The sequence below is a fragment of the Phalacrocorax carbo genome, chromosome 10 (genome assembly GCF_963921805.1).
Source record: "Phalacrocorax carbo chromosome 10, bPhaCar2.1, whole genome shotgun sequence".
In the NCBI taxonomy this organism is placed as follows: domain Eukaryota; kingdom Metazoa; phylum Chordata; class Aves; order Suliformes; family Phalacrocoracidae; genus Phalacrocorax; species Phalacrocorax carbo.
Window position 1 is genome coordinate 9,372,978 of NC_087522.1, and position 23,061 is coordinate 9,396,038.

The 23,061-nt window shown below is 43.2% G+C and overlaps 2 protein-coding genes and 1 long non-coding RNA gene across 7 annotated transcripts in view; 2 read left to right on the forward strand and 1 right to left on the reverse strand.

The window, feature by feature from the left end:
- Window positions 1-10,500, reverse strand: part of LOC104039755 (acyl-CoA synthetase medium chain family member 3) — a 16,549-nt gene extending 6,049 nt beyond the window's left edge. The window contains exons 1-9 of one of the 5 annotated variants that reach the window (XM_064461763.1): window positions 7,846-8,006; window positions 6,831-6,885; window positions 6,551-6,727; window positions 4,917-5,127; window positions 3,982-4,189; window positions 3,009-3,152; window positions 2,017-2,173; window positions 531-610; window positions 63-186 (exon numbers count right to left, since the gene is read on the reverse strand). In XM_064461763.1, the coding sequence (XP_064317833.1) occupies window positions 63-186; window positions 531-610; window positions 2,017-2,173; window positions 3,009-3,152; window positions 3,982-4,189; window positions 4,917-5,127; window positions 6,551-6,715 (1,089 nt within the window). In that variant the 5' untranslated portion in view covers window positions 6,716-6,727; window positions 6,831-6,885; window positions 7,846-8,006. Of the gene's footprint in view, window positions 1-62; window positions 187-530; window positions 611-2,016; window positions 2,174-3,008; window positions 3,153-3,981; window positions 4,190-4,916; window positions 5,128-6,550; window positions 6,809-6,830; window positions 6,886-7,845; window positions 8,041-10,409 lie in introns of those variants that run through there. The other 4 variants (XM_064461762.1, XM_064461761.1, XM_064461760.1 and 1 more) reach the window with 4 other exon arrangements.
- On the forward strand, window positions 164-3,756 carry LOC135315191 (uncharacterized). The gene is made up of 2 exons (XR_010374633.1): window positions 164-463; window positions 2,716-3,756. It is a non-coding gene; the product is annotated as an uncharacterized LOC135315191 (long non-coding RNA).
- Window positions 10,501-10,658: 158 nt separating the features above from the next.
- On the forward strand, window positions 10,659-14,434 carry THUMPD1 (THUMP domain containing 1). The gene is made up of 4 exons (XM_064461765.1): window positions 10,659-10,943; window positions 11,325-11,505; window positions 11,870-12,118; window positions 12,697-14,434. Exons 1-4 carry the CDS (start codon window positions 10,740-10,742, stop codon window positions 13,020-13,022), a joined length of 960 nt encoding a protein of 319 aa, XP_064317835.1. The 5' UTR covers window positions 10,659-10,739; the 3' UTR covers window positions 13,023-14,434.
- The last annotated feature ends 8,627 nt before the right edge of the window (window positions 14,435-23,061 follow it).

Genomic DNA, 23,061 nt, shown 5'->3' on the forward strand with positions numbered 1-23,061 from the left:
GAATAGAATTTATTGCTGTGTCTGTAAAGCATACATCTTTACTTTTGTAAAGCAGAACATACTGTTTCTGTCTGTCCATAGCCTTCATGAATATCCAGCCCAGTCTGCGTTTTCCATTCTTCTATCACATCAGGGTTGATTGGCTCCCCAGCACTCACACAGTGCCGCAGGCTTTTGAATGTATAGCTTAGTGGGAAGAGAAAAAAAAAATTGTCAGTCATCTATCTGTTACACTTCATTCACTACTGTATTTCTGTATTGTGGGGTTCTTCCTACAAAAGAACAAAAATTTTACTGAGTCCTATTCATTCCATTTGAACTGTAGAGTGTTAAACAAAAACAAATATGAAAAAAAATTAAGCTACCCCTAAATCTTTATTCTGTCTTTGTTCCGAGTACTTAAGAGTCAAAATGTTGAGAAATATATCATCTTTATGCCATTGTACATTTGGGAAAAATCAAGGTGAGACGAGCATTTGGTCTACTGTTTTCGTCAAATACACGAACAAGGATACTCTGGTTTTGCTTACCTGGACAGTTTATGTTGCACAAGCATTCGATAGGCAGTCGGAGGAGAACAGAAGACAGTTATGGGAAATCTTGACAGACTCTAGAGAATTGGGAATTAAAGAAATAAATTTTGCCAATATACTGGAACCTGCAAGGTCCCATCTTCATTGTAAGACGCAATGTAACAATCTCCTCATCCAGCTTATGAAACACACAAATAAATGTTAAGCGTCCTAAAAGCAGTTAGCTGTGCACTTGCCAACACCAACACACAGCAGTTACATTTAATTAGTTTCTTCAAAACAGAATCTACATCATTTTACAATTAGTTCAACACACCAAAGTTTTTTGCTCTTGAAAGCTTTACAGTTTCTCTTGCAATTTTTTTTGTAATTGCAGTTTAAATAGAAAACAAGTGAAACCACAGGGCTACCCTTTGGAAGCTCAGTAGGTGTACAGCTGACAGTGTTCTTCAACATATCCTAATACTAACTAGCAATTTCCAGCCATCTAATTAATATGGATATGATGATAAAGTCAATCCATGTAAAATGAAACACTGTAGTCTTTCTCAAACGGTGAAGAGTGGTGTGTGGAGGATGTAAGAGAATATAATGGTGGTGCCTTTTGTTAAAGAAATTAAACCTTGCTGCCTCTTCACTCCTTAACTTTGAATTACATTGTGCAGGCAACTGAAATTCTCATTTATCTGTTATTGTCACTTATTTTAATAACAACACCAAAGTGCTCTACAAATCATAGAATCATACAATTGTTAAGGTTGGAAAAGATCCTTAAGATCATCAAGTCCAACCGCTAACCTATCACTGCCTACTCCACCATTCAACCATATCCTCAAGCACCACGTCTACCCTTCTTTTAAATACATCCAGGGATGGAGACTCAACCACCTCCCTGGGCAGCCTGTTCCAATGTTTGACAAACCTTTCGGTGAAGAAGATTTTCCTAATATCCAACCTAAACTTCCCCTGGTGCAGCTTCAGGCCATTTCCTCCTGTCCTATCGCTTGTTACTAGGGAGAAGATACCAACCCCCGCCTCGCTACAACCTCCTTTCAGGTAGTTGTAGAGAGCGATAAGTCTCCCCTCAGCCTCCTCCAGACTAAACAACCCCGGCTCCCTCAATCTCTCTTCATAAGACTTGTTCTCTAGACCTTTCACCAGCTTTGTTGCCCTTCTTTGGACGTGCTCCAGCATCCCAGAAAAATTTCTTGTGTACTTCACTTTTAGGCCTAATAATAGATGTTTGCAGATTTGTGCAGGCAAATCCAGAGCAGAATATATGATGAAACTCCTCAGATGTCAAATATGCCCTTGTTTTGGGGTATATATTTGCAGCACTCCCTACTTAACTAATCAGTTGGTTACCGCCTGGTGAAAGTTATAACTATGCTGTGTGATGCCCCCATGCAGTGCCAGGGGAAATGAAAACATGGGCAAGACCAGCCAGAGAGAACAGTACTGTTGCTGGGCTCTTCTCACTTACCTCAAAGACAATGCTTGGGTTGAAGTGTGGCATCTTATGTACAAATACACATGCCCCTTGAATCCATGGTGAAAAAACGCTGCTCCAAGCTGACTTTGCCCAGCCCGTGTCTGATGTATTCCAAAATATATCTGAGGAAGTCAGGTCCAGCCAGTACCTGGTAACACAAGGAAATGGTCCACAGTCCCTATTTGGCAGGAATAAGGCAAACATTAAAATACCAACACGAGATGTGTCAGTGAAGCAAATCCATCACTAGTTGTCTTTGGTAAATGTCAATTAGAAAAGGTTGAGTTTCTGAGCAGGAGCAAGTCACAGCATATTGACTGATGTTGAGTTTTTCCAAGGGAAAATTTATACTGATGGACAGGCTAATACCACATCAGAACATGGTGTTGTATGAACATGTATTAGATTGCTGGGGTTGTGTTGAACTAATTTTTAGGGATGAGGATTTTTTGTTTTGGTTTGGTTTGGTTTTTTACATCTAATTTGGTATTTTCTGTTTGTTATTCTTTACCTGTTAGAGTGAAGTACGCTGCCATATCAATTTTATAATCAATTTTATAAACAACACTGCTTTATGAATTTAAAGATTCTGAACTATCAGCATTTTGTTCCTGTAGGAGCTGTGTTTAAGCCAGACACACATGAATTCAGAAGCCTAACAGACCTGTGTTTTTTCCCTTTTAAGTACAGACTTCATAAACTTGTGGTAATCTATGTACTATACAAAATGAAGAATTTACCAAAAGTTAAAGAAAATGTTAAAAAGAAGTTAGTAACTCTATGACTGCTACAACCTCTATAACTAAGGACGCTGGACTTCAAACTGTCCTGTTTTATGGGAAAAAAGCCCCACTTTCTGGGATGTAAAACAACTGTTTTTTGAACTATTGAAACAAAAACTTCCGGTAAAAATCTTGTGTTTCTTTTCCTTCTGCTATGTGACCAGCTAGCAAAATATGTCTGATTTAAAGTGATATCTGTACCTTCCACTTACTGTGAGGCCAATACCATAGCTGCTGTGGGAATGTTCAGCCATTTTTGGAGATCCTGTAGTTCCACTGGTAAAATAGATAGCCATTGGATCTTGACACTTTGTGGTCACACAGTGATGATCAGAAGGAGCATTTCTTAAAAGAAGCAAAATTAATAAAGTGCTTGTCAGGGTGACCTACATATTTTTGAAAATGTTTAACCAAAATAACTGCAGCAGTCAGAAGTGTCATAAACAATGATATTTTTCCACTGTCATGGTTTTGGCTGGGATAGAGTTAATTTTCTTCACTGTATCTGGTATAGTGTGTTTTGGATTTAGTATGAGAGTAATGTTGATAACACGCTGATTTTTTAGTTGTTGCTAAGTAGTGCTTATAATAATCAAGGGGTTTTCGGCTCCCCATGCTCTGCCAGGGGCACAAGAAGCCAGGATGGGAGGGGACTCAGCCAGGACAGCTGACCTAAACTGGCCAAAGGGATATTCCATACCACATGCCATCATGCCCAGTATATTAACTGGGGGGAGTTGGCCGAGGGGAGGTGTGATTGTGGCTTGGGGTCCGGTGACGTGGGTCAGCGAGTGGTGAGCAGTTGCATCACTTGTTTATTTGATTCCACCACACCCCTGCCCCAGGTTTTGCCTCTGTCTCATTCTTTTCCTTTTAATTATATTATTGTTGTTAATATTATTCTTACTATTACCATTTTATTTTAATTATTAAACTGTTCTTGTCTCAACCCACAAGTTTTCTTACTTTTGCCCTGCTAATTCTCTCCCCCATCCCACCAGGGTGGGGGGAGCGAGCCAGTGGCTGCGTGGTGCTTAGTTGCTGACTGTGGCTAAACCACAAGTCCTAAAAGGGTGAATATATATTGGTGTGTGCCAACATTTCCTATTGAAAACAAACCACTGTGCTTTTCTTTCATTATTGCTGTGGTGCTTTCACAGCAGTATTTACTCACTTCAGGAGATCTTTAAAGTTCAGCCAACCTTCTCTGTGGCCCTCTGACACAAGCAACTTGAAGTTCAGAGACTGGCATTCAGCCTCAACTGAGTCTACAGCTGGTGCCACAGAATCATCAGTGATGATACACTTTGCCTTGGATTTCTGTAGTCGATGAAGAATGTCCTTTGCTGTCAACTGCTGTGTGCCAGGAATCAGGACAGTTCCTACAGGGAAAGAAGGGGAATGGAAAAACAGTCTCAACATTTAAGAATAACACTTGTACCTACAAGCAGACTTCAGCTTACTTTGTTCTTTTGAGTGGGACAGAGCTGTACTAAAAGCAGGACTTGACCCTACATTGGTAAATATACAGATTTCTTCGATAGATTATATGCTATGTGAGGATTAGCACAAGTTAGCAAATACTACACTGATCACGGGACAGTAAAAAATCGACAGAATAACTTTCCTTGTTCTGAAAACACTGCCCCTGGAACACCCCGCCTCTGGACTTGACTTATTTACCGGTAAACACAGCCATTGCCTCACAGGGTATACTGCTAGTATTTGTAAGGCACCAAGACATTTAGGGTTGTAAATACTAGGAAGCTGAGTATTTAACAGATCCCACAGGGGAACATGTGAAACGCTTTGTTTAGTGTGGGCTAATTTCACTGCAAGTTAGTAAGAGAGTGCATTTGTGATGTGTCACAGGTGCTGGAAAGGGGACAATGACAGAGGCACATCGACTCACAGGGTTTCCTTAACAGCTAGAGAATGCACAAAAGTCCTAAAAGCACCATGAAGAAAAACCCTGGCATGAAGAGTTTGGCCAGCATGACACTAGCTCATCCTCATTAGCATGTTGGTAGTTCTGAGTGCATTAAATAGCAAGGATTGGTTTAAGTCACGATTTCTGTACCGATATAACATTTCCATGCTTTTACTAACCTGTTCTCATGCAAGCCACATTCACCAGCCACCACTCCGGGATCCGGGGCAGAATCAGAATAACTCTGTCTCCCCGTTGCAGACTGCAGGCATCAGAGAGTACGTTTGCCGCCTTCCTGGACAGCACTCCCAGCTCCTCGAAGCTCCACTTCACCTCTTCTCCAGCACCATCTACCCACCATAAGGCAGGGTTTTTAGACTTTTTTCCATCCTATAGAACAACAGGGTACAGTACAAATGCTTCATTTTAGCAACAGATTGCCTTTACCTTAAGGTTGAGGAAGAAAAGCATTAATCACTTATTCAGTGCTGGAGAAACCTGGGGATGCAAAAGAAATCGCCACTGATTCCAAACAATACACAGAACACTCCCTTAGAAAGAATAAGAATAGCCTATAAATATCATTTAGGAAATTAAATTTGTATTCCTTTCCTGAGTTCTTCATCTTACACTCTGAAGAGTTTGTACAGTAATCAGCACACAGAAAGAAGAACCTTTTTGGTTAGGTCACGCCAACAAAACAGGTGATGAATGTGGCTACCGCTGGGTTGTGCCCCCACTGTCTCCTGAGCCCTCAGAGCTTATTTTCAGCTTCATCTGGAACTGGGCCTGTCTGGTACTTCTGAAAATTAAATCAAAGTTTCAAAAGTATAGCTCCACACAGTGTGACCTTTAATCAATGTCTCACCTAACTGATGTGTGATTTGAAACGTATGCATACAATGTGCTTTAAAGGGGGCCAAGGCATTTAGCAGTAGCAGTGTAGTAAGTCACCTCCTGAGCAAAATTTCACTGGGGCAGCAAGAATATGATACCTTATTATCTATTTGAAGGTACAATAACACTAAGGTTCATTTTCAGGGGATCAGGTTTTATCTGTGCACTTCAGAGGGCAAAACCTCTTCTCCAGAGGCCGTTCCTTGCTCCATTCACAGCCTGCCAAAACCTGTTTTTCCTTTGCAGGAACAATTGCGTCAGGTGATACTTCTCTGTTCTTGCTGCCAGGCTGGACATAGCTGCGTTTAGCCCCTCCTCATTTACAGCCTGAGCCTGCAAAACCAGTCCTACATCCATAGAGACCAAATCTATGTAGTAAGAAAGGTGATAGAACTATACTTCACGGGTTTTTTCTATATTCCCTTTCCTTGCACAGAGCTTGTGTCTGGTGGTTTGGAGTTCAAAGTCATTCAGTTTTGTAGGTTCCAAGTCTTCGATGCAAAAGATTTCCCATTTGGGATTGGTGGGTGAGGATTGACATTACACTGTATTTACTATTCATTTTATAGACAGGCAATGAAACGCACAGAAGTCAAGTGATTTTCCCAGCACACCCAGGTAGGGTGCATGGGGGAATTCATGCAAGGATTAGAGTGGTTCAGTTCAGTCTCATTTATGAAGCACCTATTTACTCACACTCAATCTCACTGGAGTTACTGATTAAAGGAAAGAACTATTTGGACTCGTGGACAGGACAGCGTGTGGCCTAAGGGATCTACAGGTTCAAACTCCATGAGGTGATTACCAGATTACAATCAGAACATAACCCCAGTGTCTTGGTGATTGGATTTGTGAGATACTCAGCATTAAGGACTCATTAAATACTTCAGCATCAGAGAAGCCAAGTAACTGTTACCTTTTCCACATCAATCCATCTGTCCAGCACATCTCTTGCAAAGTTGAAGTACTCTGGCACCTCTGGTCTGTACTGTTGTTTTATGGCTTCATAACTCAAAGAAGTGTGAACTGGGTAGCACCGGCTGCAAAGTTGGAGAGATCTCTGGGGAGCCCGCAGGAACATAGCACTTGGGATCTTCAGTAAAAAATGCACAGCAGCAAGAGCCATAATAGTCTTTTCAAGGATATTCCTTACAGATTATCTCTCCAAGCAATGCTACAGCAATACGGATACAAACCTGGTATTAGCCACGTGGTTTCAGAACAGCTTTTACTGCTACGCAGTGGAATACCCTGGAACAACAATCCCAACTGGTAACTGGAGTAACTGCTGAGGACAGTTCCAGCTCGGCTGTGGTCTGGCCCCTGCTCTCCAGTGACTGTGATGCAGTGAACCTCACCCTGCGTTCAACCAGCAGCACTCAGCCTTGCCACCGTGGTAGCATTCCTATAATTCACATTCCTTTCCTTTCTACAAGCCCCGCTAATCTTGTAGATCACATTTTGGTTGCCTTATACAGCAGAGAGGCACTGAATGCTACACAAGCACTTCAGCTCCAACTTCTATAAATGAAATGTCTGCTACTGACTGACAATACAGAAGTAACAGGGTAGACCTACATGTTGCACAGATAATCCAACAATCGTGCATTAATTATTGGCTGATCACAGTGTCACTTGGTACAAAGATATTTATAGTTTTTCTAGTTTATCAGCATTGGGGATATATTAGTTGCCAGGAATGAAATGAATGTAGCAAAGCCCTGAAACTATTCTAAATATTGATGTTTTAATCATTATTTGGACGTGTGGTCAGCAAAAAGCGTCACTTTATGAGACGGGGAATCATTAAAAGACTCCCTGAAAAAGGATCCAAAATGCAAAGCCTTACTTCTCAAAAACGGTGAACTTAGCAGGAGGTCTGAAAACCTCATTCATCATAATCTTCATGCATTGTCGGCTGTCTTTTGTTTACAAAATAATATAAAACATGCTAGTTCCTTATGGAATTAATAACCATCCAGCTGTAAAATCATGTGATTTTAGTGATTTAGTGAAACAAAAGGACATTTTTTTGATCTGTAAAATTCAATCTGCATATGACTAACAAAGGAGGGAAACCCAGCCAAATGTAAGACAGGGAGGGACAGTGAGGAGAGGGAATGTGGAGAGACAAGACGCAAATCAGCACTGCTCCAGTGCCAGAGAATGTCCTGGCCAGCGGCTTGCAGGGGTGGGTGGAGGGTCAGTTACCTTGTCAAAAGGCTGTCAATCCCAACTTACTGCCCTTCTGCCTTGCACTGAAGTACAGCCCTCTCCGTGCCTAGATGTGTCACAGCTTTGACTTACACAGGTCTCAGACACCCGGCTGCATGCCTGCTCTTGCACCGTTACTGTGTCCAGTGACCAACTCCTGTGTTCCTTACATGGACTTTGGACTCACACAAGGGGCAGCCAAGCCCAGCACAGCGAGAAAAGCTAATAGGTTTCTGCAGAGCTCAGAGCGTAGGTAGAAAGTGAGAGTCACAAATCCCTCCCATTTCCTTTTTGTTCCCTCTTCCCACCCAACCAGCCCATGGAGGAACACAGTCATACAACCTTACTACAGCCAAATCACACCTGTCACGCTCTGGCTGGGCCAACATGGAGCAACAGGCAATTGGCTTTGTGACTACACCACTCAGCAGGGTAGCTTGGGGCTCCTCATGTAACCACAGCAGTTCAGCCCTGACAACAGTAAGTATTGATTCCTGGGATGCTGCTCCTGGTGCCTGGACCAGCTTTGTTAATACCTGGTGACTTGTGAGGTTTTTTAAAGGCTCTGCCTCATGATCAAAGAGCATGCCATTATGTGGTGCTCCAGCATTGCCGCCTCCTCCACTCTGCTCCCATGGGAGAGGCAGGAGGGAATGTGTGCTATCCTCTCTGCCATCCATGCCACAGCCCAGCATCACTGTGGGGCACAGCTGTGGCATCAGTGTGTGCCTCTACCTTCAGCCTCTCCTGCAAGGATGTCACTCACTAGGGAGCTAGTGATAACTGTAGCTTAAACTGGAGCACCAAGATTCATAAGAGTTTGGTTGCCAGAGCCCTAAATAGCTCCTGCTGTATCTCCATCCTCAAACTGTGGCTCTAAGGTCAGCAGAGAGATTGCTAGCACCCATCTACATCTTTGCAGCAGAACAGTCCTCTGGGTGCTGATCAGTGAGGACCACACTGCAGTCTTCCCTGGCACATAGGTTGTGTACTTTTGCCAGAACTCCCTCCTGAGGTTCTGCCCACGTCTGTTTGTAAACAGCACACTCAAAGGAGACCATAACCAGCTCCCTGAAATGCTTACTGCAGCAGAAAAACTGATTCAAAACAGATTCCCCCAAACAAAGCTGCTCTCTGCCTAGCAGTAAAGGGAGACCTACAGTCAGTCTGCAGTAGTGATAATTTAATGAGCTTTTTAAAATGAATGCGACAAAATCCTCCCAGAGAAAAGGCAGAGGAACAGCCTTAAAGGGATTCCCTACCCAGAAGATTGCATCACCCCAGTGGAGGCACAAATGTTAAGAGAAAATGACAGCAATGGCTTGTGACAGTACTCAGCACAAGTGTCGTAGACAAGAAGGTTTCCAGTTTAGGAAGAAAACCGTAACTTCCACAGTGACCTAACCTGTAACCTATTCTTTTGGTAGGGCATATAACTAATTTCCAGACCACCAATGGGTATTTCCAAGTCCCCCAGTGCTTTTCACCAAAGAAGTATCCTAGCTATGTTCTGAGTGCTTACATTGCAATTTGGCTGCACCACTCACAGCTGCCTGTAGAAATTCCTCCTCATGTTTCAGATGTGTCCTGACATGCCCAACTCCAGAGACTATTGCTGTAATTCACCAGAGCTTTGAATCTTTCACACAACCCCTGCCCTGCAAAGATATAGTGATTTTTAATTTATGCGTGGTCAATAATCCCACTGATGTCTAACAGTTGCTGTGGAATTACATGAGCCTCAAAGGCTTTGCAAGAACAACGCTTGTGATAAGGTGTAAACGCCACCTCCTGGTGCGGTTGTAACTCATAAGTACTTCCATTGATTCATGAAGTTTCCTTTTTCCTACTTTAGCCAACTGGATTCTCTGGATGTAAATAATATACTAGTCCTGCCTCTAGTAGGGCCTCCTGAGCTGTCTCCTCTACCTGTTTTCACAAAAAATTGAGGAACTTAATTATTCCTCCCTTAATTGTCCAAGAAGCTCAAGAGTTACTGCAGTGAGGAGGCTCTTATGGTCAGGGGACGCACAGAGACACCTTCATTTAGAAACTACACTAAAGGCCACGTTTTTTATGTCAGCACATGTTCTCTAGTACCTCAGGCCTAAATTTACCTGTACAAAGAGTTTCTGTTTCAGCGGGTCCCTCTGCACCATGACACCTTCAGGAGTTAGACGGAGAGCTGGGGAGGCGGCTGAAGGCCAGCTCTCTCCCCACTGGGGTCTGTGGGTTGGTGTTTGACGCACCAGTGCAGAGCAGGACCGAGGTGAGCTTGCTCTGTCCTCTCCCCTCCCCGACCCACCGTTTCTCTCTGTTTTGGAATCATTAACACAAACCCAGACTTTAATCGTGGAACTGAAGATCTGGGGAGGAGAAAGTACCAAGGGCTAGAAGTGGCCGAGTCCGACCGCAGCTGGGCGCACCGAGCCCAGAGCACTGTGCCTGGGGAGAGGCTCACCCTCCCCGCCGGCGCGCGTAAACTCTGAGGTGAATCGCAGTTTTCAAGGGGGGGTTGGTGGGGGGTGTCGGGTTCGTGTGTTTGCCATATTTTTTTTTACCTCCAAGGGCACTGCACTGCCCACAGCAACGCCGGCCGTGAAACGATCCTGGCAGCCGGCTGAGGGCCTCACTAGAGATCCCCACCTGGTACCGGGGTGCCTGGGCTCGCTTTCCCCGGGACAGCGCGGCAGCCGCCCCGGGCCCGGCGGGAGGCGCGGCGGCCCTGTGCCCGCGGAGGGACACACACACGCCGCCGGTGCCACGAGAGGGGACCCTGTGGTGCCGCCCGGCTCCCCCCTCGCTCCCGGCGGGGCCGCGGGGCGGAGCTGACGCCATCGCGAGGCGGCGCTGACGCCATCGCAGCGCGCGGCGGCGGCGGGTGTCGGTCGATGGCCGCGGCGGAGGCGCGGAAGCGGCGGCCCAAGGGGCACTTCGCGGCGGGGCGGGCCAAGCGGCCCCGCGGCGGCGGGCAGCAGCTGGAGGCCGGCATGCGGGGCATCCTCATCACCTGCAACATGAACGAGCGCAAGTGCGTGGGGGAGGCCTACAGCCTCCTCGGAGAGTACGGGGACCTGCTCTACGGGCCCGAGCAGGTGCGTGCGGGCGGGCGCGGCCGGCCGCTCGGTGCGGGGCAGTGCGGGGCGGGAGGCGGCCCTGAGGCCGGGGAGCGCGGTATCGGCCGCCCCTCCAGCTCCTGCCGCCCGCAGCCGCGCTAACGCCGGCGGGGCGGGGAGAGCAGCGCCGCGAGGCCCCCTCTCATTTTCTGTTTGTAAAAGGCCCGTCTGTGGTCGGCAGAGGCAGGAAGATGCCGGTGTCTGTAAGCAAACCCCAGCGCAGCCCCGCGGCTTGGCTGGAGAAAAGGCCCGTGTCCGTCACCTCCAGGCCCTGGGCGCGATGGTGCCTTGCCGCCGGTTTTCGAGTTGTGGGCGCCGGTGCTCGGTACTCCCCGAACAAGAGACGTGCCTTGTGTGAAGTTTTCAGATCACGAGGAGCGGCTGTCTGGAAGCGAGAGGGAGGAGGATGAGGACGATGTCGAGGCTGCCCTGAAGAAGGAGGTCGGCCAGATCCGCGCCTCGACGGAGCAGAAGCTGCGGCGGTTCCAGTCGGTGGAGAGTGGCGCCAACAACGTGGTCTTCATCAGAACCCGGGGCATAGGTGGGATGTCAGCCAAGGCTGCATAATGCTGTGGTGATAAACTGCTCTGAACAGTGTTAGTAACAGGCTGCAGACCGTGACTTCCACGAAACTCGTGTATACCAAAAAAATAGAGGGTTTCCCCATTGGCATTGCCATGGAAGTTTGTCATTAGCAGAGTCACTAAAGGTAGAGGAATCTGCTTTGATACAACAGTCTTTTGATTAGCCAGGTGTAGTAAAATAACTCTTTACAGAAAAGGATTTGAGGCTGACAGCAGTGCAGACAAATGCATTTCGCTAGTTTATTATTTGGGGGGGGGGGGGGGACACGAAGGGAGAAATGCCTTCAATTTGTTTCTCATACCTAGCTGTTTTTCTTGTAGAACCTGAGAACCTGGTGCACCATATATTAAAGGATATGCATGCCACTAAAAAGAAAAAGACAAGAGTCATTCTGCGCATGCTGCCCATTTCTGGAACTTGCAAGGCTTTTATGGAAGATATGAAAAAGTACACGGAAACTTTTTTTGAGCCTTGGTTTAAAGCCCCTAATAAGGGTACTTTTCAGATTGTTTACAAAGCTCGTAATAACAGTCATATGAGTAGGGAAGAAGTAATTAAGGAATTGGCAGGTATGTATGGATTTCACACAGAACTAAGAGCAAGTATACAAGCAGTCCATGACTGCATGTGTAAGATACGTCACATTATTAGAAGTGGTCTTAATGGGCATACATATTTGGTACTTAAAATCTATATGTTGAACTACAAAAGCTTCTCTAAGACTTAAAAAGGTTTGACACCAATATTCCTTGTTGGTGTTGATGTCTTAAGAGACAACAAGCAGAAGAGAGTACAGTGTCGCATATAATTTGGGGTGTTGGTTATGTGTGCTTTGAAATGACTGCTTTCTCTCTGGATGCTATATTGAAATAATGTCTTACTATTTCTATTGAATATATTGCTCAGAAAATAGCTCCACTTAAGTACTTTGTTTCTTGGTGGGATAGTTTTTCAAGTGCTTCAGTCCTTCTGGTGGTATATTCTAACAGTCCTGTGGTGTTCTGCTATTTTTTTACAAAAACAAGTAATTCGTTACAACTGAGGGGGATGTTGCCTTCTCTCTCTTAACTTTTATCCTTTCAATAGGGCATGCTTATGCTCTGAGATAATTTTTCCAGCATCTTTTAAACTACATCTTGTTTTACAGGAATTGTGGGCAGCCTCAATCCAGAAAACAAAGTCGATCTTAATAACCCACAATATACAATTGTGGTGGAAATAATAAAAAGCGTCTGTTGTTTGAGTGTGGTGAGAGACTATGTTCTGTTCAGAAAATACAATCTACAGGAGGTGGTGAAGAGCAACAAAGACGACACACAACAAAACCCATCAAGCCTGACAGAAGACCAGAACTTGAAGGTAGTAAAACCAGAAACCGAGGAGGAGAAGAGCTTAAATGAAGTAAAACACGAGAACAAGAATCAAGGTGAAACAGAAGCTGAGCCCAAGGGGAATGATGTGCTGACAGTGTAGAAAATGTGGTAGAAGGGAAAGATAAACAGAATTGAATCCTATTAAAGAAAGTTGCCCATGAGTTCTGAAAGGGCATTTTAAAGAGGAAAGTGGGTTTTGTTTTGAAATCTTGTTTTTAAAATCCACATCTCTAAGAATTTTAATGCTTGTTGCAGGTGGAACTGACATTACAGCAGATGTAAGAGTGCTCAAGAGTGTCTCACCTTTCTGGTGAAGCTTGCTGTCATTCTTCTATGGTTTTGTTCTGCATTGCCTTTACCTAGCACAAAAAACAGATGTCTGTGCATGCATATGTAGATGTGGCCATCCTGACATATACTGACTCTCCTTGGTTATATCTGATGGCTACAGAAATCAAAAGGCAGTGCAGAATCAGCTCTATCAGGAAGGATTGACAGAAGTGAGAGATCTGTAAAAGACAGTTGCTTGCAGAGGAGTTTTTAAGGAAGTGATCTGACAGCTTCTGTGACTGCAGAACTCGGATACATCTTTCGGTGTGAACAACAGAATGGACTAAAGTTGATCATTTCTTGTATGACAGAGGATTATATGTATACACATACGCACATTGCTCTACAAGGATATGCTAAGTCTTGAAAGTGAATGGGAAGAACTGCTATGATCAAAATGCTTGAGTACTGTGAGACAATTTAATAGATTTGACTTCTAGAACAGCAGAAGTACAATGCAGTCATTGCAGATGGTTTTAGCAAAAACTACATGTGTGTTTACATTAGCAGTGTACGCAGCAGTTACTGGTTTATAGGAAATGCTGTAGTCACTGAACAGAATCCTTGAGTAATTTCCTGCAAATAGCCTTTTGCTGCTCTTTCCAAATCCATGGGGTGGGTTATAATGTCCTTGTTTTGGTTTTTTTTTTTTAAAAATCTCAAAATTTGAATTTAAATACTGCTTGGAAACTTCTTATGACAGAAGGTCTCCATTATACCATACTAGATAAGGGGAATTAAGTTTAATTTTTGGTATAGTTTCAGCTTTACAGTATTAATTTCATTTCAGATTGAAAGTAGTTAGTGAGTCTTTCTGTTGTCCGTTTGTCACAGCAGCTTTGTTGATACCCTAGTGACTTTTAAAAAAACAACCAAAACCAGTGCAGCTATAACCTGCTTTCCAGTAGGGTTTTGAGTATGCTTCCTGTACAACTGTCTAGCTTTAGTATTTCATTTCTAGCATAAAAGCCTGTGGGTTGCTAATGGGAAAGGATTAATCTTTAAGAACACCACTGGTTACTTGTCTTTGTTTAGTGAAAAGGATATGTTCAAGTCTCAACAGTGTTTAATTTATATTTTGCTCTTCTCTCAAAATTGTTTTAGAAGTTGGAAATTTAAGACTTATTTCCCTAGTCCTGTCTCCCTTACTACCCATTTATTAAAACTCAGCTTTCTTACCTCTTTTGGTGTTTTCTTTAAATTTTAATGCTTTTTGTGTGTGGATTAAAACCAGCAATGTCTAGGTCACATATAGGGAAGAACCATTTGAGACCAGACAAAGGCCAACAGTGAATATTTATTGGTGGCTGATGTCCACGATCACAATTCAAGACAGTCTACTTACATTACTAAGGACAAAGATAGACTCATGGATAGCTTGTGGGTTTTTTTTCTTCCTTCTCTTGCTCACTCTTTGGTGTGTCTGCAGGACTTGCAGGTCTTCAGAAGAAGCTGTTGAATAGCTACCATCCATTTGTCAAGCCTTTGTCAGACATTTAGATGCTGCAGCTTTAAAAATGTCCGCATTCTTTGACCGCTGATTTTTCATAATTTACAGTTACAGATTAACACATTCATTCCTAAATCTTGAGGCTTTCAAGATTCACACAAGCAGGGTGCTTAATTTGGATGCATGCAAGATCTGTGGCCATTTCTGGGAACTTCATTACATACTATCATGATTTCCTCATTAATAAGCCTCTTGTGAGTTTAAATATCTGGTCTCAATGAACGCACTGCTCCTTCACTTACTTCTATTTGTACCATAATTCTGAAGAGCATTAGGTGTCTGGAAGATATGTTCACAAATGTCTTGATAAGTAGGCTTGATTTTTGTTAAGCAAGAACACAAGCATTTTAAAAACCATATAGATGGAATTTTTAAGCCTTATGCATTATTACACAATCACTGCCTAATGGGTGAAATATAATCCTATGTTGGTGGTTACAGCTGTAATAGAAAAGCTCCATTATGAATGGAATTGATAAGGATAGGCTTCTTTAGATTGCTTATCAGAACTAAATCTGCCTCTACTCCTTGTTCCTCAGTTCATTCTGTCTGATCTTCCCAGTGATTGTCTTTGGCAGCTCCTGAACAAATTCAACCTGACTCAAAAGAGGAAAAAGGAAAATGAGCAGATTTAATTCCAAGATTTTTTTCAAAACAGCATAGGTCTCCATCCTACTTAATTTAAATAAGAATTTGGTGACTGGGGAAATAGCTCTAGTTTGGTTTTAGATTGTGTTGTAGCCATTGTTTCCCAAAATCTTCTTTAAAATAATATTTGTCATTTTTCTTGCACAGTATGTATTTGGGCTTTTTTTGTTTGTTACTGGGTTTAAACTGAGTCTAATCTTCCTAGCCTCTCCATGGTTAAAATAGGTGTGGTTTGTGTGTTTGGTTGTGGTTTGTTTTGTTTTTTTTTTAATACACGCATGTTTACTTGCCTTTCTGGGGTACTTGTATGGAGCAGTGACTTTCTTGACATGATCTTGCAATTCCCAGGCCAGGTTCTTTTGATCTTTTGACTTAAAGGAAGCTTTTACCACCTACAAAGGGAAAATAAAGAATATAGCATTAATTAAACTACAGCAACCTAACAAATGAAGCAATTAATTGAGAATAAGTATTGCCTGCAGTACAGGCTTGCTGTATCACACCTGCACTGTAGAGCAAAATTCACTTTTATGTAAGCAAATTTAAAATTAGGACAAAAGACTGTTTCTACTTTACATTAGTAAAGGTCCTAAGGAATACATGATAAATGCTTCAAACTCTGCTTCCAAATTTGTAAAAGTACTGTAAAGGACTGTTCTAAAGATCTTAGATGCTGGGGTCCTTTTTGTAAACATGCATTGCTAAGGTAAAGAATGTAATTCTCCAGGCAGTGGGTCAAAGTGTACATCAGTTCTTACCAGAGTCACCTTTATGTTCAGTGTCATGTTTTTTAGGAAACTAAGGATTATATTTTTATTTTAAAAATAAAAATAAATGGAATACTCGATATACAAACTACTGCTCCTCTTGCTTTGGGTAAAGTGATGGAGAAGCTTGTATAGCTATATTAAGAGTCTTATGAATTCAGTGGAAGTTGAGTGTTAAGCTCTGTCACACAAGGCACTTTATGAATAGGAGAGTGACCACTAATTACCTCTCCTCTGATGGGATCTGGGCTGCTGACAACAGCTGACTCAACAACAGCTGGGTGCCGTACCAGGACACTCTATTTCAAATGGTCCAATACAATGCCTAGGAGAGAGAAACTAAATGCTTAGTAGGTGAAAGGTATATGGTTATTTTTCAGACATTTCTTGGCATTTTAACTGAAATCTACAAACTCAGAGGAGATGATGACATCCTCAGATCTCCCCATAAACCATATGTATCCATCCTCATCCATGCTCCCTCTCTCTCCAGTGATACAGAATTTCCCATGGATTGTGAAAGCAGTTTTCACTGGATCATCCTGTTGAACAAGCAACAATTAAATATTCTAAATATTGAGAAGCTTTAAGCTAAGAGATGAGTTTTGCCTCTTTGGACACTACCCATAGTATCTTTTCGCTGCTTGTTTTCTGTTTCAAGAATGTAGGAGCTTGTGCTTGCCTTTTCCAGAGGGGAAAAATGATCACAAGGGGAGATACAGAACTGAGAATCACACAGTAGGTCTGCAGAGGAATGGGGGAGAAAATGGAAGTTCCGTAAGTCAGAACACTGTCAGGTCAAGAAGAGTCACAGCTCTTTGACGTTGCATCTGCTCCTGTTGGTATAAATATATACCATGCTGCAGGCCTGAACTGGCTCTCCAGAAATTCACTTTTGGCTTACCAGGTATCAAGTGAAAAAAATAAATGGCTGCTTGGCATCCATTTTGATATAAATATCTCCTTCTTTCCCAGTACGCAGAACACTGCCACTTTCATCTATAATCTGCAATGGGAAAGGCAAATGGGTGATAACTTCCCATTTTAAGACAGCCATATTCTAAAACTAACCAGCAGCCAGGAGCTCAATCAGAAAAGTCAGCTAGCCCTGAATACCACTGCATGGTACCAAAACTTGTACAGTATGTTGTACTCTTGTGTTTTACTTCCTATGAAATCAAGAGCAAACAGAAAAGGGGACTACCATACCTGAACGTCATAGCGGGGAGCTGCCTTTCCCAAGGAACCTAGCTTAATCTTCATTCCTTTCATATTTGCACATATCATTCCCTGTTTGAAAAAGACAAACAACCAGCCCAGGTATTTTTCACTGTCATTCCTGTTCTTGTACTATGACCACTGTTGAGCTAACATATCTTCCATCTGTGTGAGCCAAAACATTTGTGGACTTTACTGAGAGTCTTCGACAAAAAGTTCAAGATATTTTACAACTTAAGTAGTGTTAGAAGCATATCATAACCAAACTGTAATTATATAGCAAAACAATAAACCCTCTTGTAGGCACTTGCCATGTAGTCTATTCTTTTTAGTGAAATATATATGGCCAAGTTTCATATTGACCATGAGGAATGAGATATCTAAGTCCCATAACTAATAGCTGAGCTGTAACCCTTTACAAAAAAGCTGAACATACAATTTTGGTTTGACCATAGCCTTCATAGGCAGTCAGTCCTGTTTGGCTTTTCCACTGTGCCATCACTTCTGGGTTGAGTGGTTTCCCCTCTGGTCAAACAGTGCTTCAGTGTCTTGAATGCATACCTTCATAGAGAGAGGACATCACTTAGTGTCAGAGAACAGAAAGGGACAAATTCTGCTCTCCCTGATGTCTATGTCCAATCCCATGACTTCAGGACACAGCTGACTCTCTTAGGGTTAGGGTTGAGAGAAAGCCTAGAGCTCCGGTTGGAGTGGGGCTGGAAAGGGGCTGCCAAAGCGGTGAGCTGCAAAGACGCACAGGACCGACGGCAGAGCAGCCACATGTGTGCCTTCAAGGGCTCAATACCAGCCTCTGTATTTACTGTCTGTAATGGCTCAGGGCAAAATTTGCTCTCGGTTGGAGGTGCCTGAGGGGTGGATTTTGTCACCTGTCTCTGCAGTGCTGAAGAAATGGCTGAGCCTCCTCACAGCCACTGCCTCCAACACAGAATTTCCACCACTCTGAGAGTTTAAGTGGCTATAAGGGCTTGCAGAAATCATTGTTAAAGAGCCAGGTAATAGCATGAACAGACAAGGCACAGTCACTTGTAACAGATGTGTGGCATCTGGTGAGGTCATGCTGTACCAACATGTGGCAGGCAGTTGGGGTGTGGTCACTGGATATCTGCAAAAAAGAGGGTTAAACAATATTGTTTTGGGAAAAAACTTGCTGCTAACTATTCTCTTCTATTCCGTACTAGGGCACAATTTACAAGACCTAATTACAATCTCGCTTACATGGAAAGCAAAGTAATTGCCATTCCTGTGAGTGTTCAGGAAAGATGTTACAGTGCCCCAACATCAGCTGAAGAGGAGGTGCATTGACTGTGGTAAATCACTGGTGTACCTAATTTTTCCTGATGCTCACTTGAAGCACAGGGACCATCCCTTAATACAAAACCCTGCCCCTGGACGCGCAGCAAAGTTTTGCAGGGGACTTCAGTAAAGCCCACATCTCACCCTAGGCCAAAGTCAGGCACTTCAAAATGGAGGCACCTAAAATTAGCGGTTTCTTTTGAACATTTTGCCTATGTCAGTCTTTCATCTCGCCCCACACTTTCTGAAATGGCCTGTCATAAATCTTTACATGTGATGCAATTCCCTCAGCTGTCCTGACAAAGGCCCTGACATGCACAGAACCAAGCCTCCATGAGCTCTGGCTGAGCTGAGAGTAATGCTATATTAGAAGGTTGATTTGGACTGCCAAATTTATATATCCTCCTTTAGCTGGGACAAGACACAGGACACGAGTGCCTTGCTAGAAAAATAAAGCTCACAGCTGAGCCTCTGTTTTCTAACACATCTGTATTTCTCACCTGTAACACCAGCAGATGATTCACACTCAGGTAGAAATTAAGCCTTGCTTTTTTTTTTCGACCTCACTTCTGCCTGCCATGAAAATTTGCTCAGAGAGGGGGACAGGTGGTGATAAATAAAAGCAAGGGGAAGACCTCTCATTCACCAGCCTTCACTTCAGACACACCATGGGTAAAGCAGCCTCTCCTATCAAACTTCATCTTGTGCAGACCTGTGAAATCCCACGCATGTTGCAAGCCAGGGTTTGCAAGGCCAAGAAATGTATACAAAAAAGAAAACCAAAGTAGCAACTACCATTTTATAAATGAAATAAAATGGGATTAAAATCTCCAAATGACCCCCACATGTTAGGAATGTAAACTTTTCCACACAGGGGCTTTGAGCCATTTGGGAACAGCACTTTTCCCTTTGTGCTAGACTAAAACTTGGATTGGCTTGAGAAGCTCGAAAATAATTTCTTTTAAGAACAAGCCAATCTCATGGCTTCAGAGTTTTCCAGTACTGACTTTCCTTTCTTAAGGGCCACAGCAGCGTAATTAAAATATTAATTTACATGTAATTCAGCTCATCTGTCATTTCAATAGTGAAATACAGTAGAGAAGATGTTTAGGTAATACCAGTAACTCCTACTGATAGGAAGCAGCTGGTAATATCCTGTGTCCAAGAGAGTCATGATGCAAAATCCTTCCTGTGTTATATTCCCATTCAAAGAACAATCACCTTGTGGTTATGCCATCTTAAAACAGCTAATCCCATAAAGCTAAGAGGCTTATTTTTGTGGCCTGCCTGGAAAACAACATGAAATATGAGTAACTGTTCATTGTGAGCACGGTGTTCTTATGTTTAAGATTGCTCTTGGATCAAACTGTGGCATGGCATACACACAAATGCACATGCCCTGGAACCATGGACCAAAAATGCTCCCAACAGCTGTCTTCACTCAAGCAGCGTCAACATGTTCCACATGATGTCTGAGGGAGCCAAATTCACCCAGTATCTGTTGAAGACAAAGGTGGCCAATATGAGGGAGTCTGCAAGTGGAAATTAAAAAATATGAAGTGAGTTGTGGTTTTTTTTCGCTTAGAAAAGCTTGGTAAATTTGATCTGAATCTCAAGAGCTCAAATAAATGCCTTTTGCCTGGCCTTTATACTGATGGCAAAATAAAGAAAATGAAATGGTACCCTAACCCATTTATTTAAATATGTTATATAGCCTGGATTAACAGGCAAGTGGTTTCTAAAATGGAGCCATATACCATATTGAACAAGTTCCTTGCTTCCTGGGTACAATTCAGCTGAGGAGACCGAAAGAAATGGCATGTACAGTATTGTGGGGGGCCTTGTCATCTATTGTAATTTTTATCACATACAAAAACTCTTCTGTTTGCTTCACATTTCAGAGCTGTAAAGATGTAATTAGCTGAATACTTTAACTTCCACAGAGGAAAAAAAAAACAGACCAAAGCTTCCATAGGAAAGTTCAACTGTTTTGGGGGAGCCTGTGGTGCCATTGGTAAAATAAGATTGCCATTGGATCCTGTTTTTTTTGTCTTTGTGCAGTAATGGGCAGCAGGGGCAGCCCTTAATAAAAAAGAAAGGTTATATGAAACGGTGGCTGGTGTTATTCAGGATACTTACCTTGGATCCTTTGTGCCCAGTACATGCAGGATTGTTTGTACAGTGCGATACAAGGGCTAAGAAACTACCAAGAACCCCTCACTCTTGCACTGCTAGTTCTGTATTAAAGTGTTGCTGGTCTTGCTCTTTAACTTCTCTGTGTCCACCTTCTCCAGAGTAAAAACGCAGTGGCTGTCTTTTATTTGCCTCCCTTAACAACCACCAAAAGGCCCTGCATTTTGTGTTTGACCAAAGTGCCCTCCAGAAAGCATATCTTCCAGCCTTAGTGTGATTAGCTGAGGGAGGACCCACCATTTCTTTTGGTAGGTGGTCCCACTGGTTAATTAACCTTGCCATGTTTGGGAGGTGTGGGGAGGCTCAAACTCTTGGTTGTCTGGAACATGGGAGGAAAATATTTCTCATCTTGTACTAGGATGAGAAAGCAAAACCACTCCTTTTTCTCTGCCAGGACTGATGTTCATAAAGCTTTTGCTTGGCAGACAAACATTGCCCATGCCTGCAAGGCTGGGCATGGGAAGTCCGTCTCCCCCAGCCAGCCGTCTCCCTGTGGTGGCAGGCAGGCAGGCTGCATGGGAGCCCTCACTCTGGAGCCCTGCAGCCTCCTGGCCAGTTTAGCAGCCAGTTAAGGCAGCCGAAGACACAGGGAGCTGGGAAGTCTGGGCAATTATCCCACTAGGTAGGCAGGCTGCCAGCGTTCTGGCAAGACAATGAGCCAGGCAGGACAGCAGCCCAGCACTCTGGGAAGATGGAGCCTGACAGCCAAGCAACCCTGGAGCCAGACAGTCAGCACTTTGCAAGGCAGCCATCCGGGGAAACCAGACAGCCTACCTGCCTGACCTCCAGGGACAGCCTTTGCAGGACTGACGCAGTTCCAGAAAATGTTTAGGTTTTATCAAATCCATTTTACCCTCTGCCATGGAACTGAGCCATTGAATATTAGCCCAGCATGAAAGAGGATTCATTAAATTGACTTGACAATGTTTTAGTAGCTCTAGGAGGTTTGAGAATGCAGTGTTACTGCTTCCTCCATCTTCTGGTTTAGTGACATTGAAGCGAGCAATTGTTCAAAGGAGCAGGTGGAAATGTAGTGAGACTACAGCGAGCTGCACAGCTAACACTAGTTCAGACACCTGTGGTTGTGAGAACACATGGTACATCGTATAAAGCTCTTAAAGCGACTGAAGAGCTTGGATCCCACCTTGAAAGGATGGCTTTAGCTACAAAGACGCTTTTACAAAATATCAGCTGATAAAATCACACGTAGGGTCTCGAGCAGACTGTAGCAGGGTATTTGCTTCCATTCTCCTCTCTGCTTCCCACTCTTCTATAGTCCCATGCACTGCAGTGAAGAGCTGTCTGTTGGGTGACATTTTAGTAGCTGCTTTTCAGTAGTGAGGCAGGTGGATTCCTGAACACATTAGGTTCATTTTGCAGTATGCTTTTTTAGCCTTTCATAGTGAAAAGCTATTCACATTAGCCTTATTATCATCAAGTTTTAGTAATATGGATTGGAATAGTTTGTACAGAACATTTTCCTTTGAGCTTTAGATGGTAAATAGGCCACAGCTGTCAATGAAAGAGGCTTTCCTATCCATTTTTCTGTATTATTTCATAGTCATAAATAACAAACCTAGACATCATAAGACTATACTTATTTTTTAGTTAACAATTTGGCTATTCCCAAATATTCCCTTTCATCACAGAAAAGAGACTAAACTGCCTTCTCTCCCACCCCCTCAATGTTATCTAGTTCATTAATGAGGCACAAATACACATGTGTGTTTAAACAACATGAGACATTTTCCACTAGAGATAACTATGATGGAGCCAAGGTAGAAGGCACTTACTCAAGTAAATCACTGAAGTTCAGACACTTGGCCCTGCTGCTTTCAGATACAATGAGATTTGTTTTCAGAAACTGGCACTTGGATGCAATCGAGTCCACTGCAGGAGCAAGCACATCAGCTGTAATAATGCACTCAGCCTTGGAAGCCAGTAGTCTTGTACTGTCAGTTGTGTTATCCCTGCGATGATGATAACACCTGAAAGGGCAATCAAATGGAAAATTTATTAGGTATTTTTCACTTTTAGTCCTGATCACTTCATAGCTTATCCTGATTTGTTGGATACCAGCACCATTCAATCCAGAAATGAGAAGAAGGTAAAACAAGTCCCCCACATCTGAACTTGAATACAGATGTGCAGATCTGAAG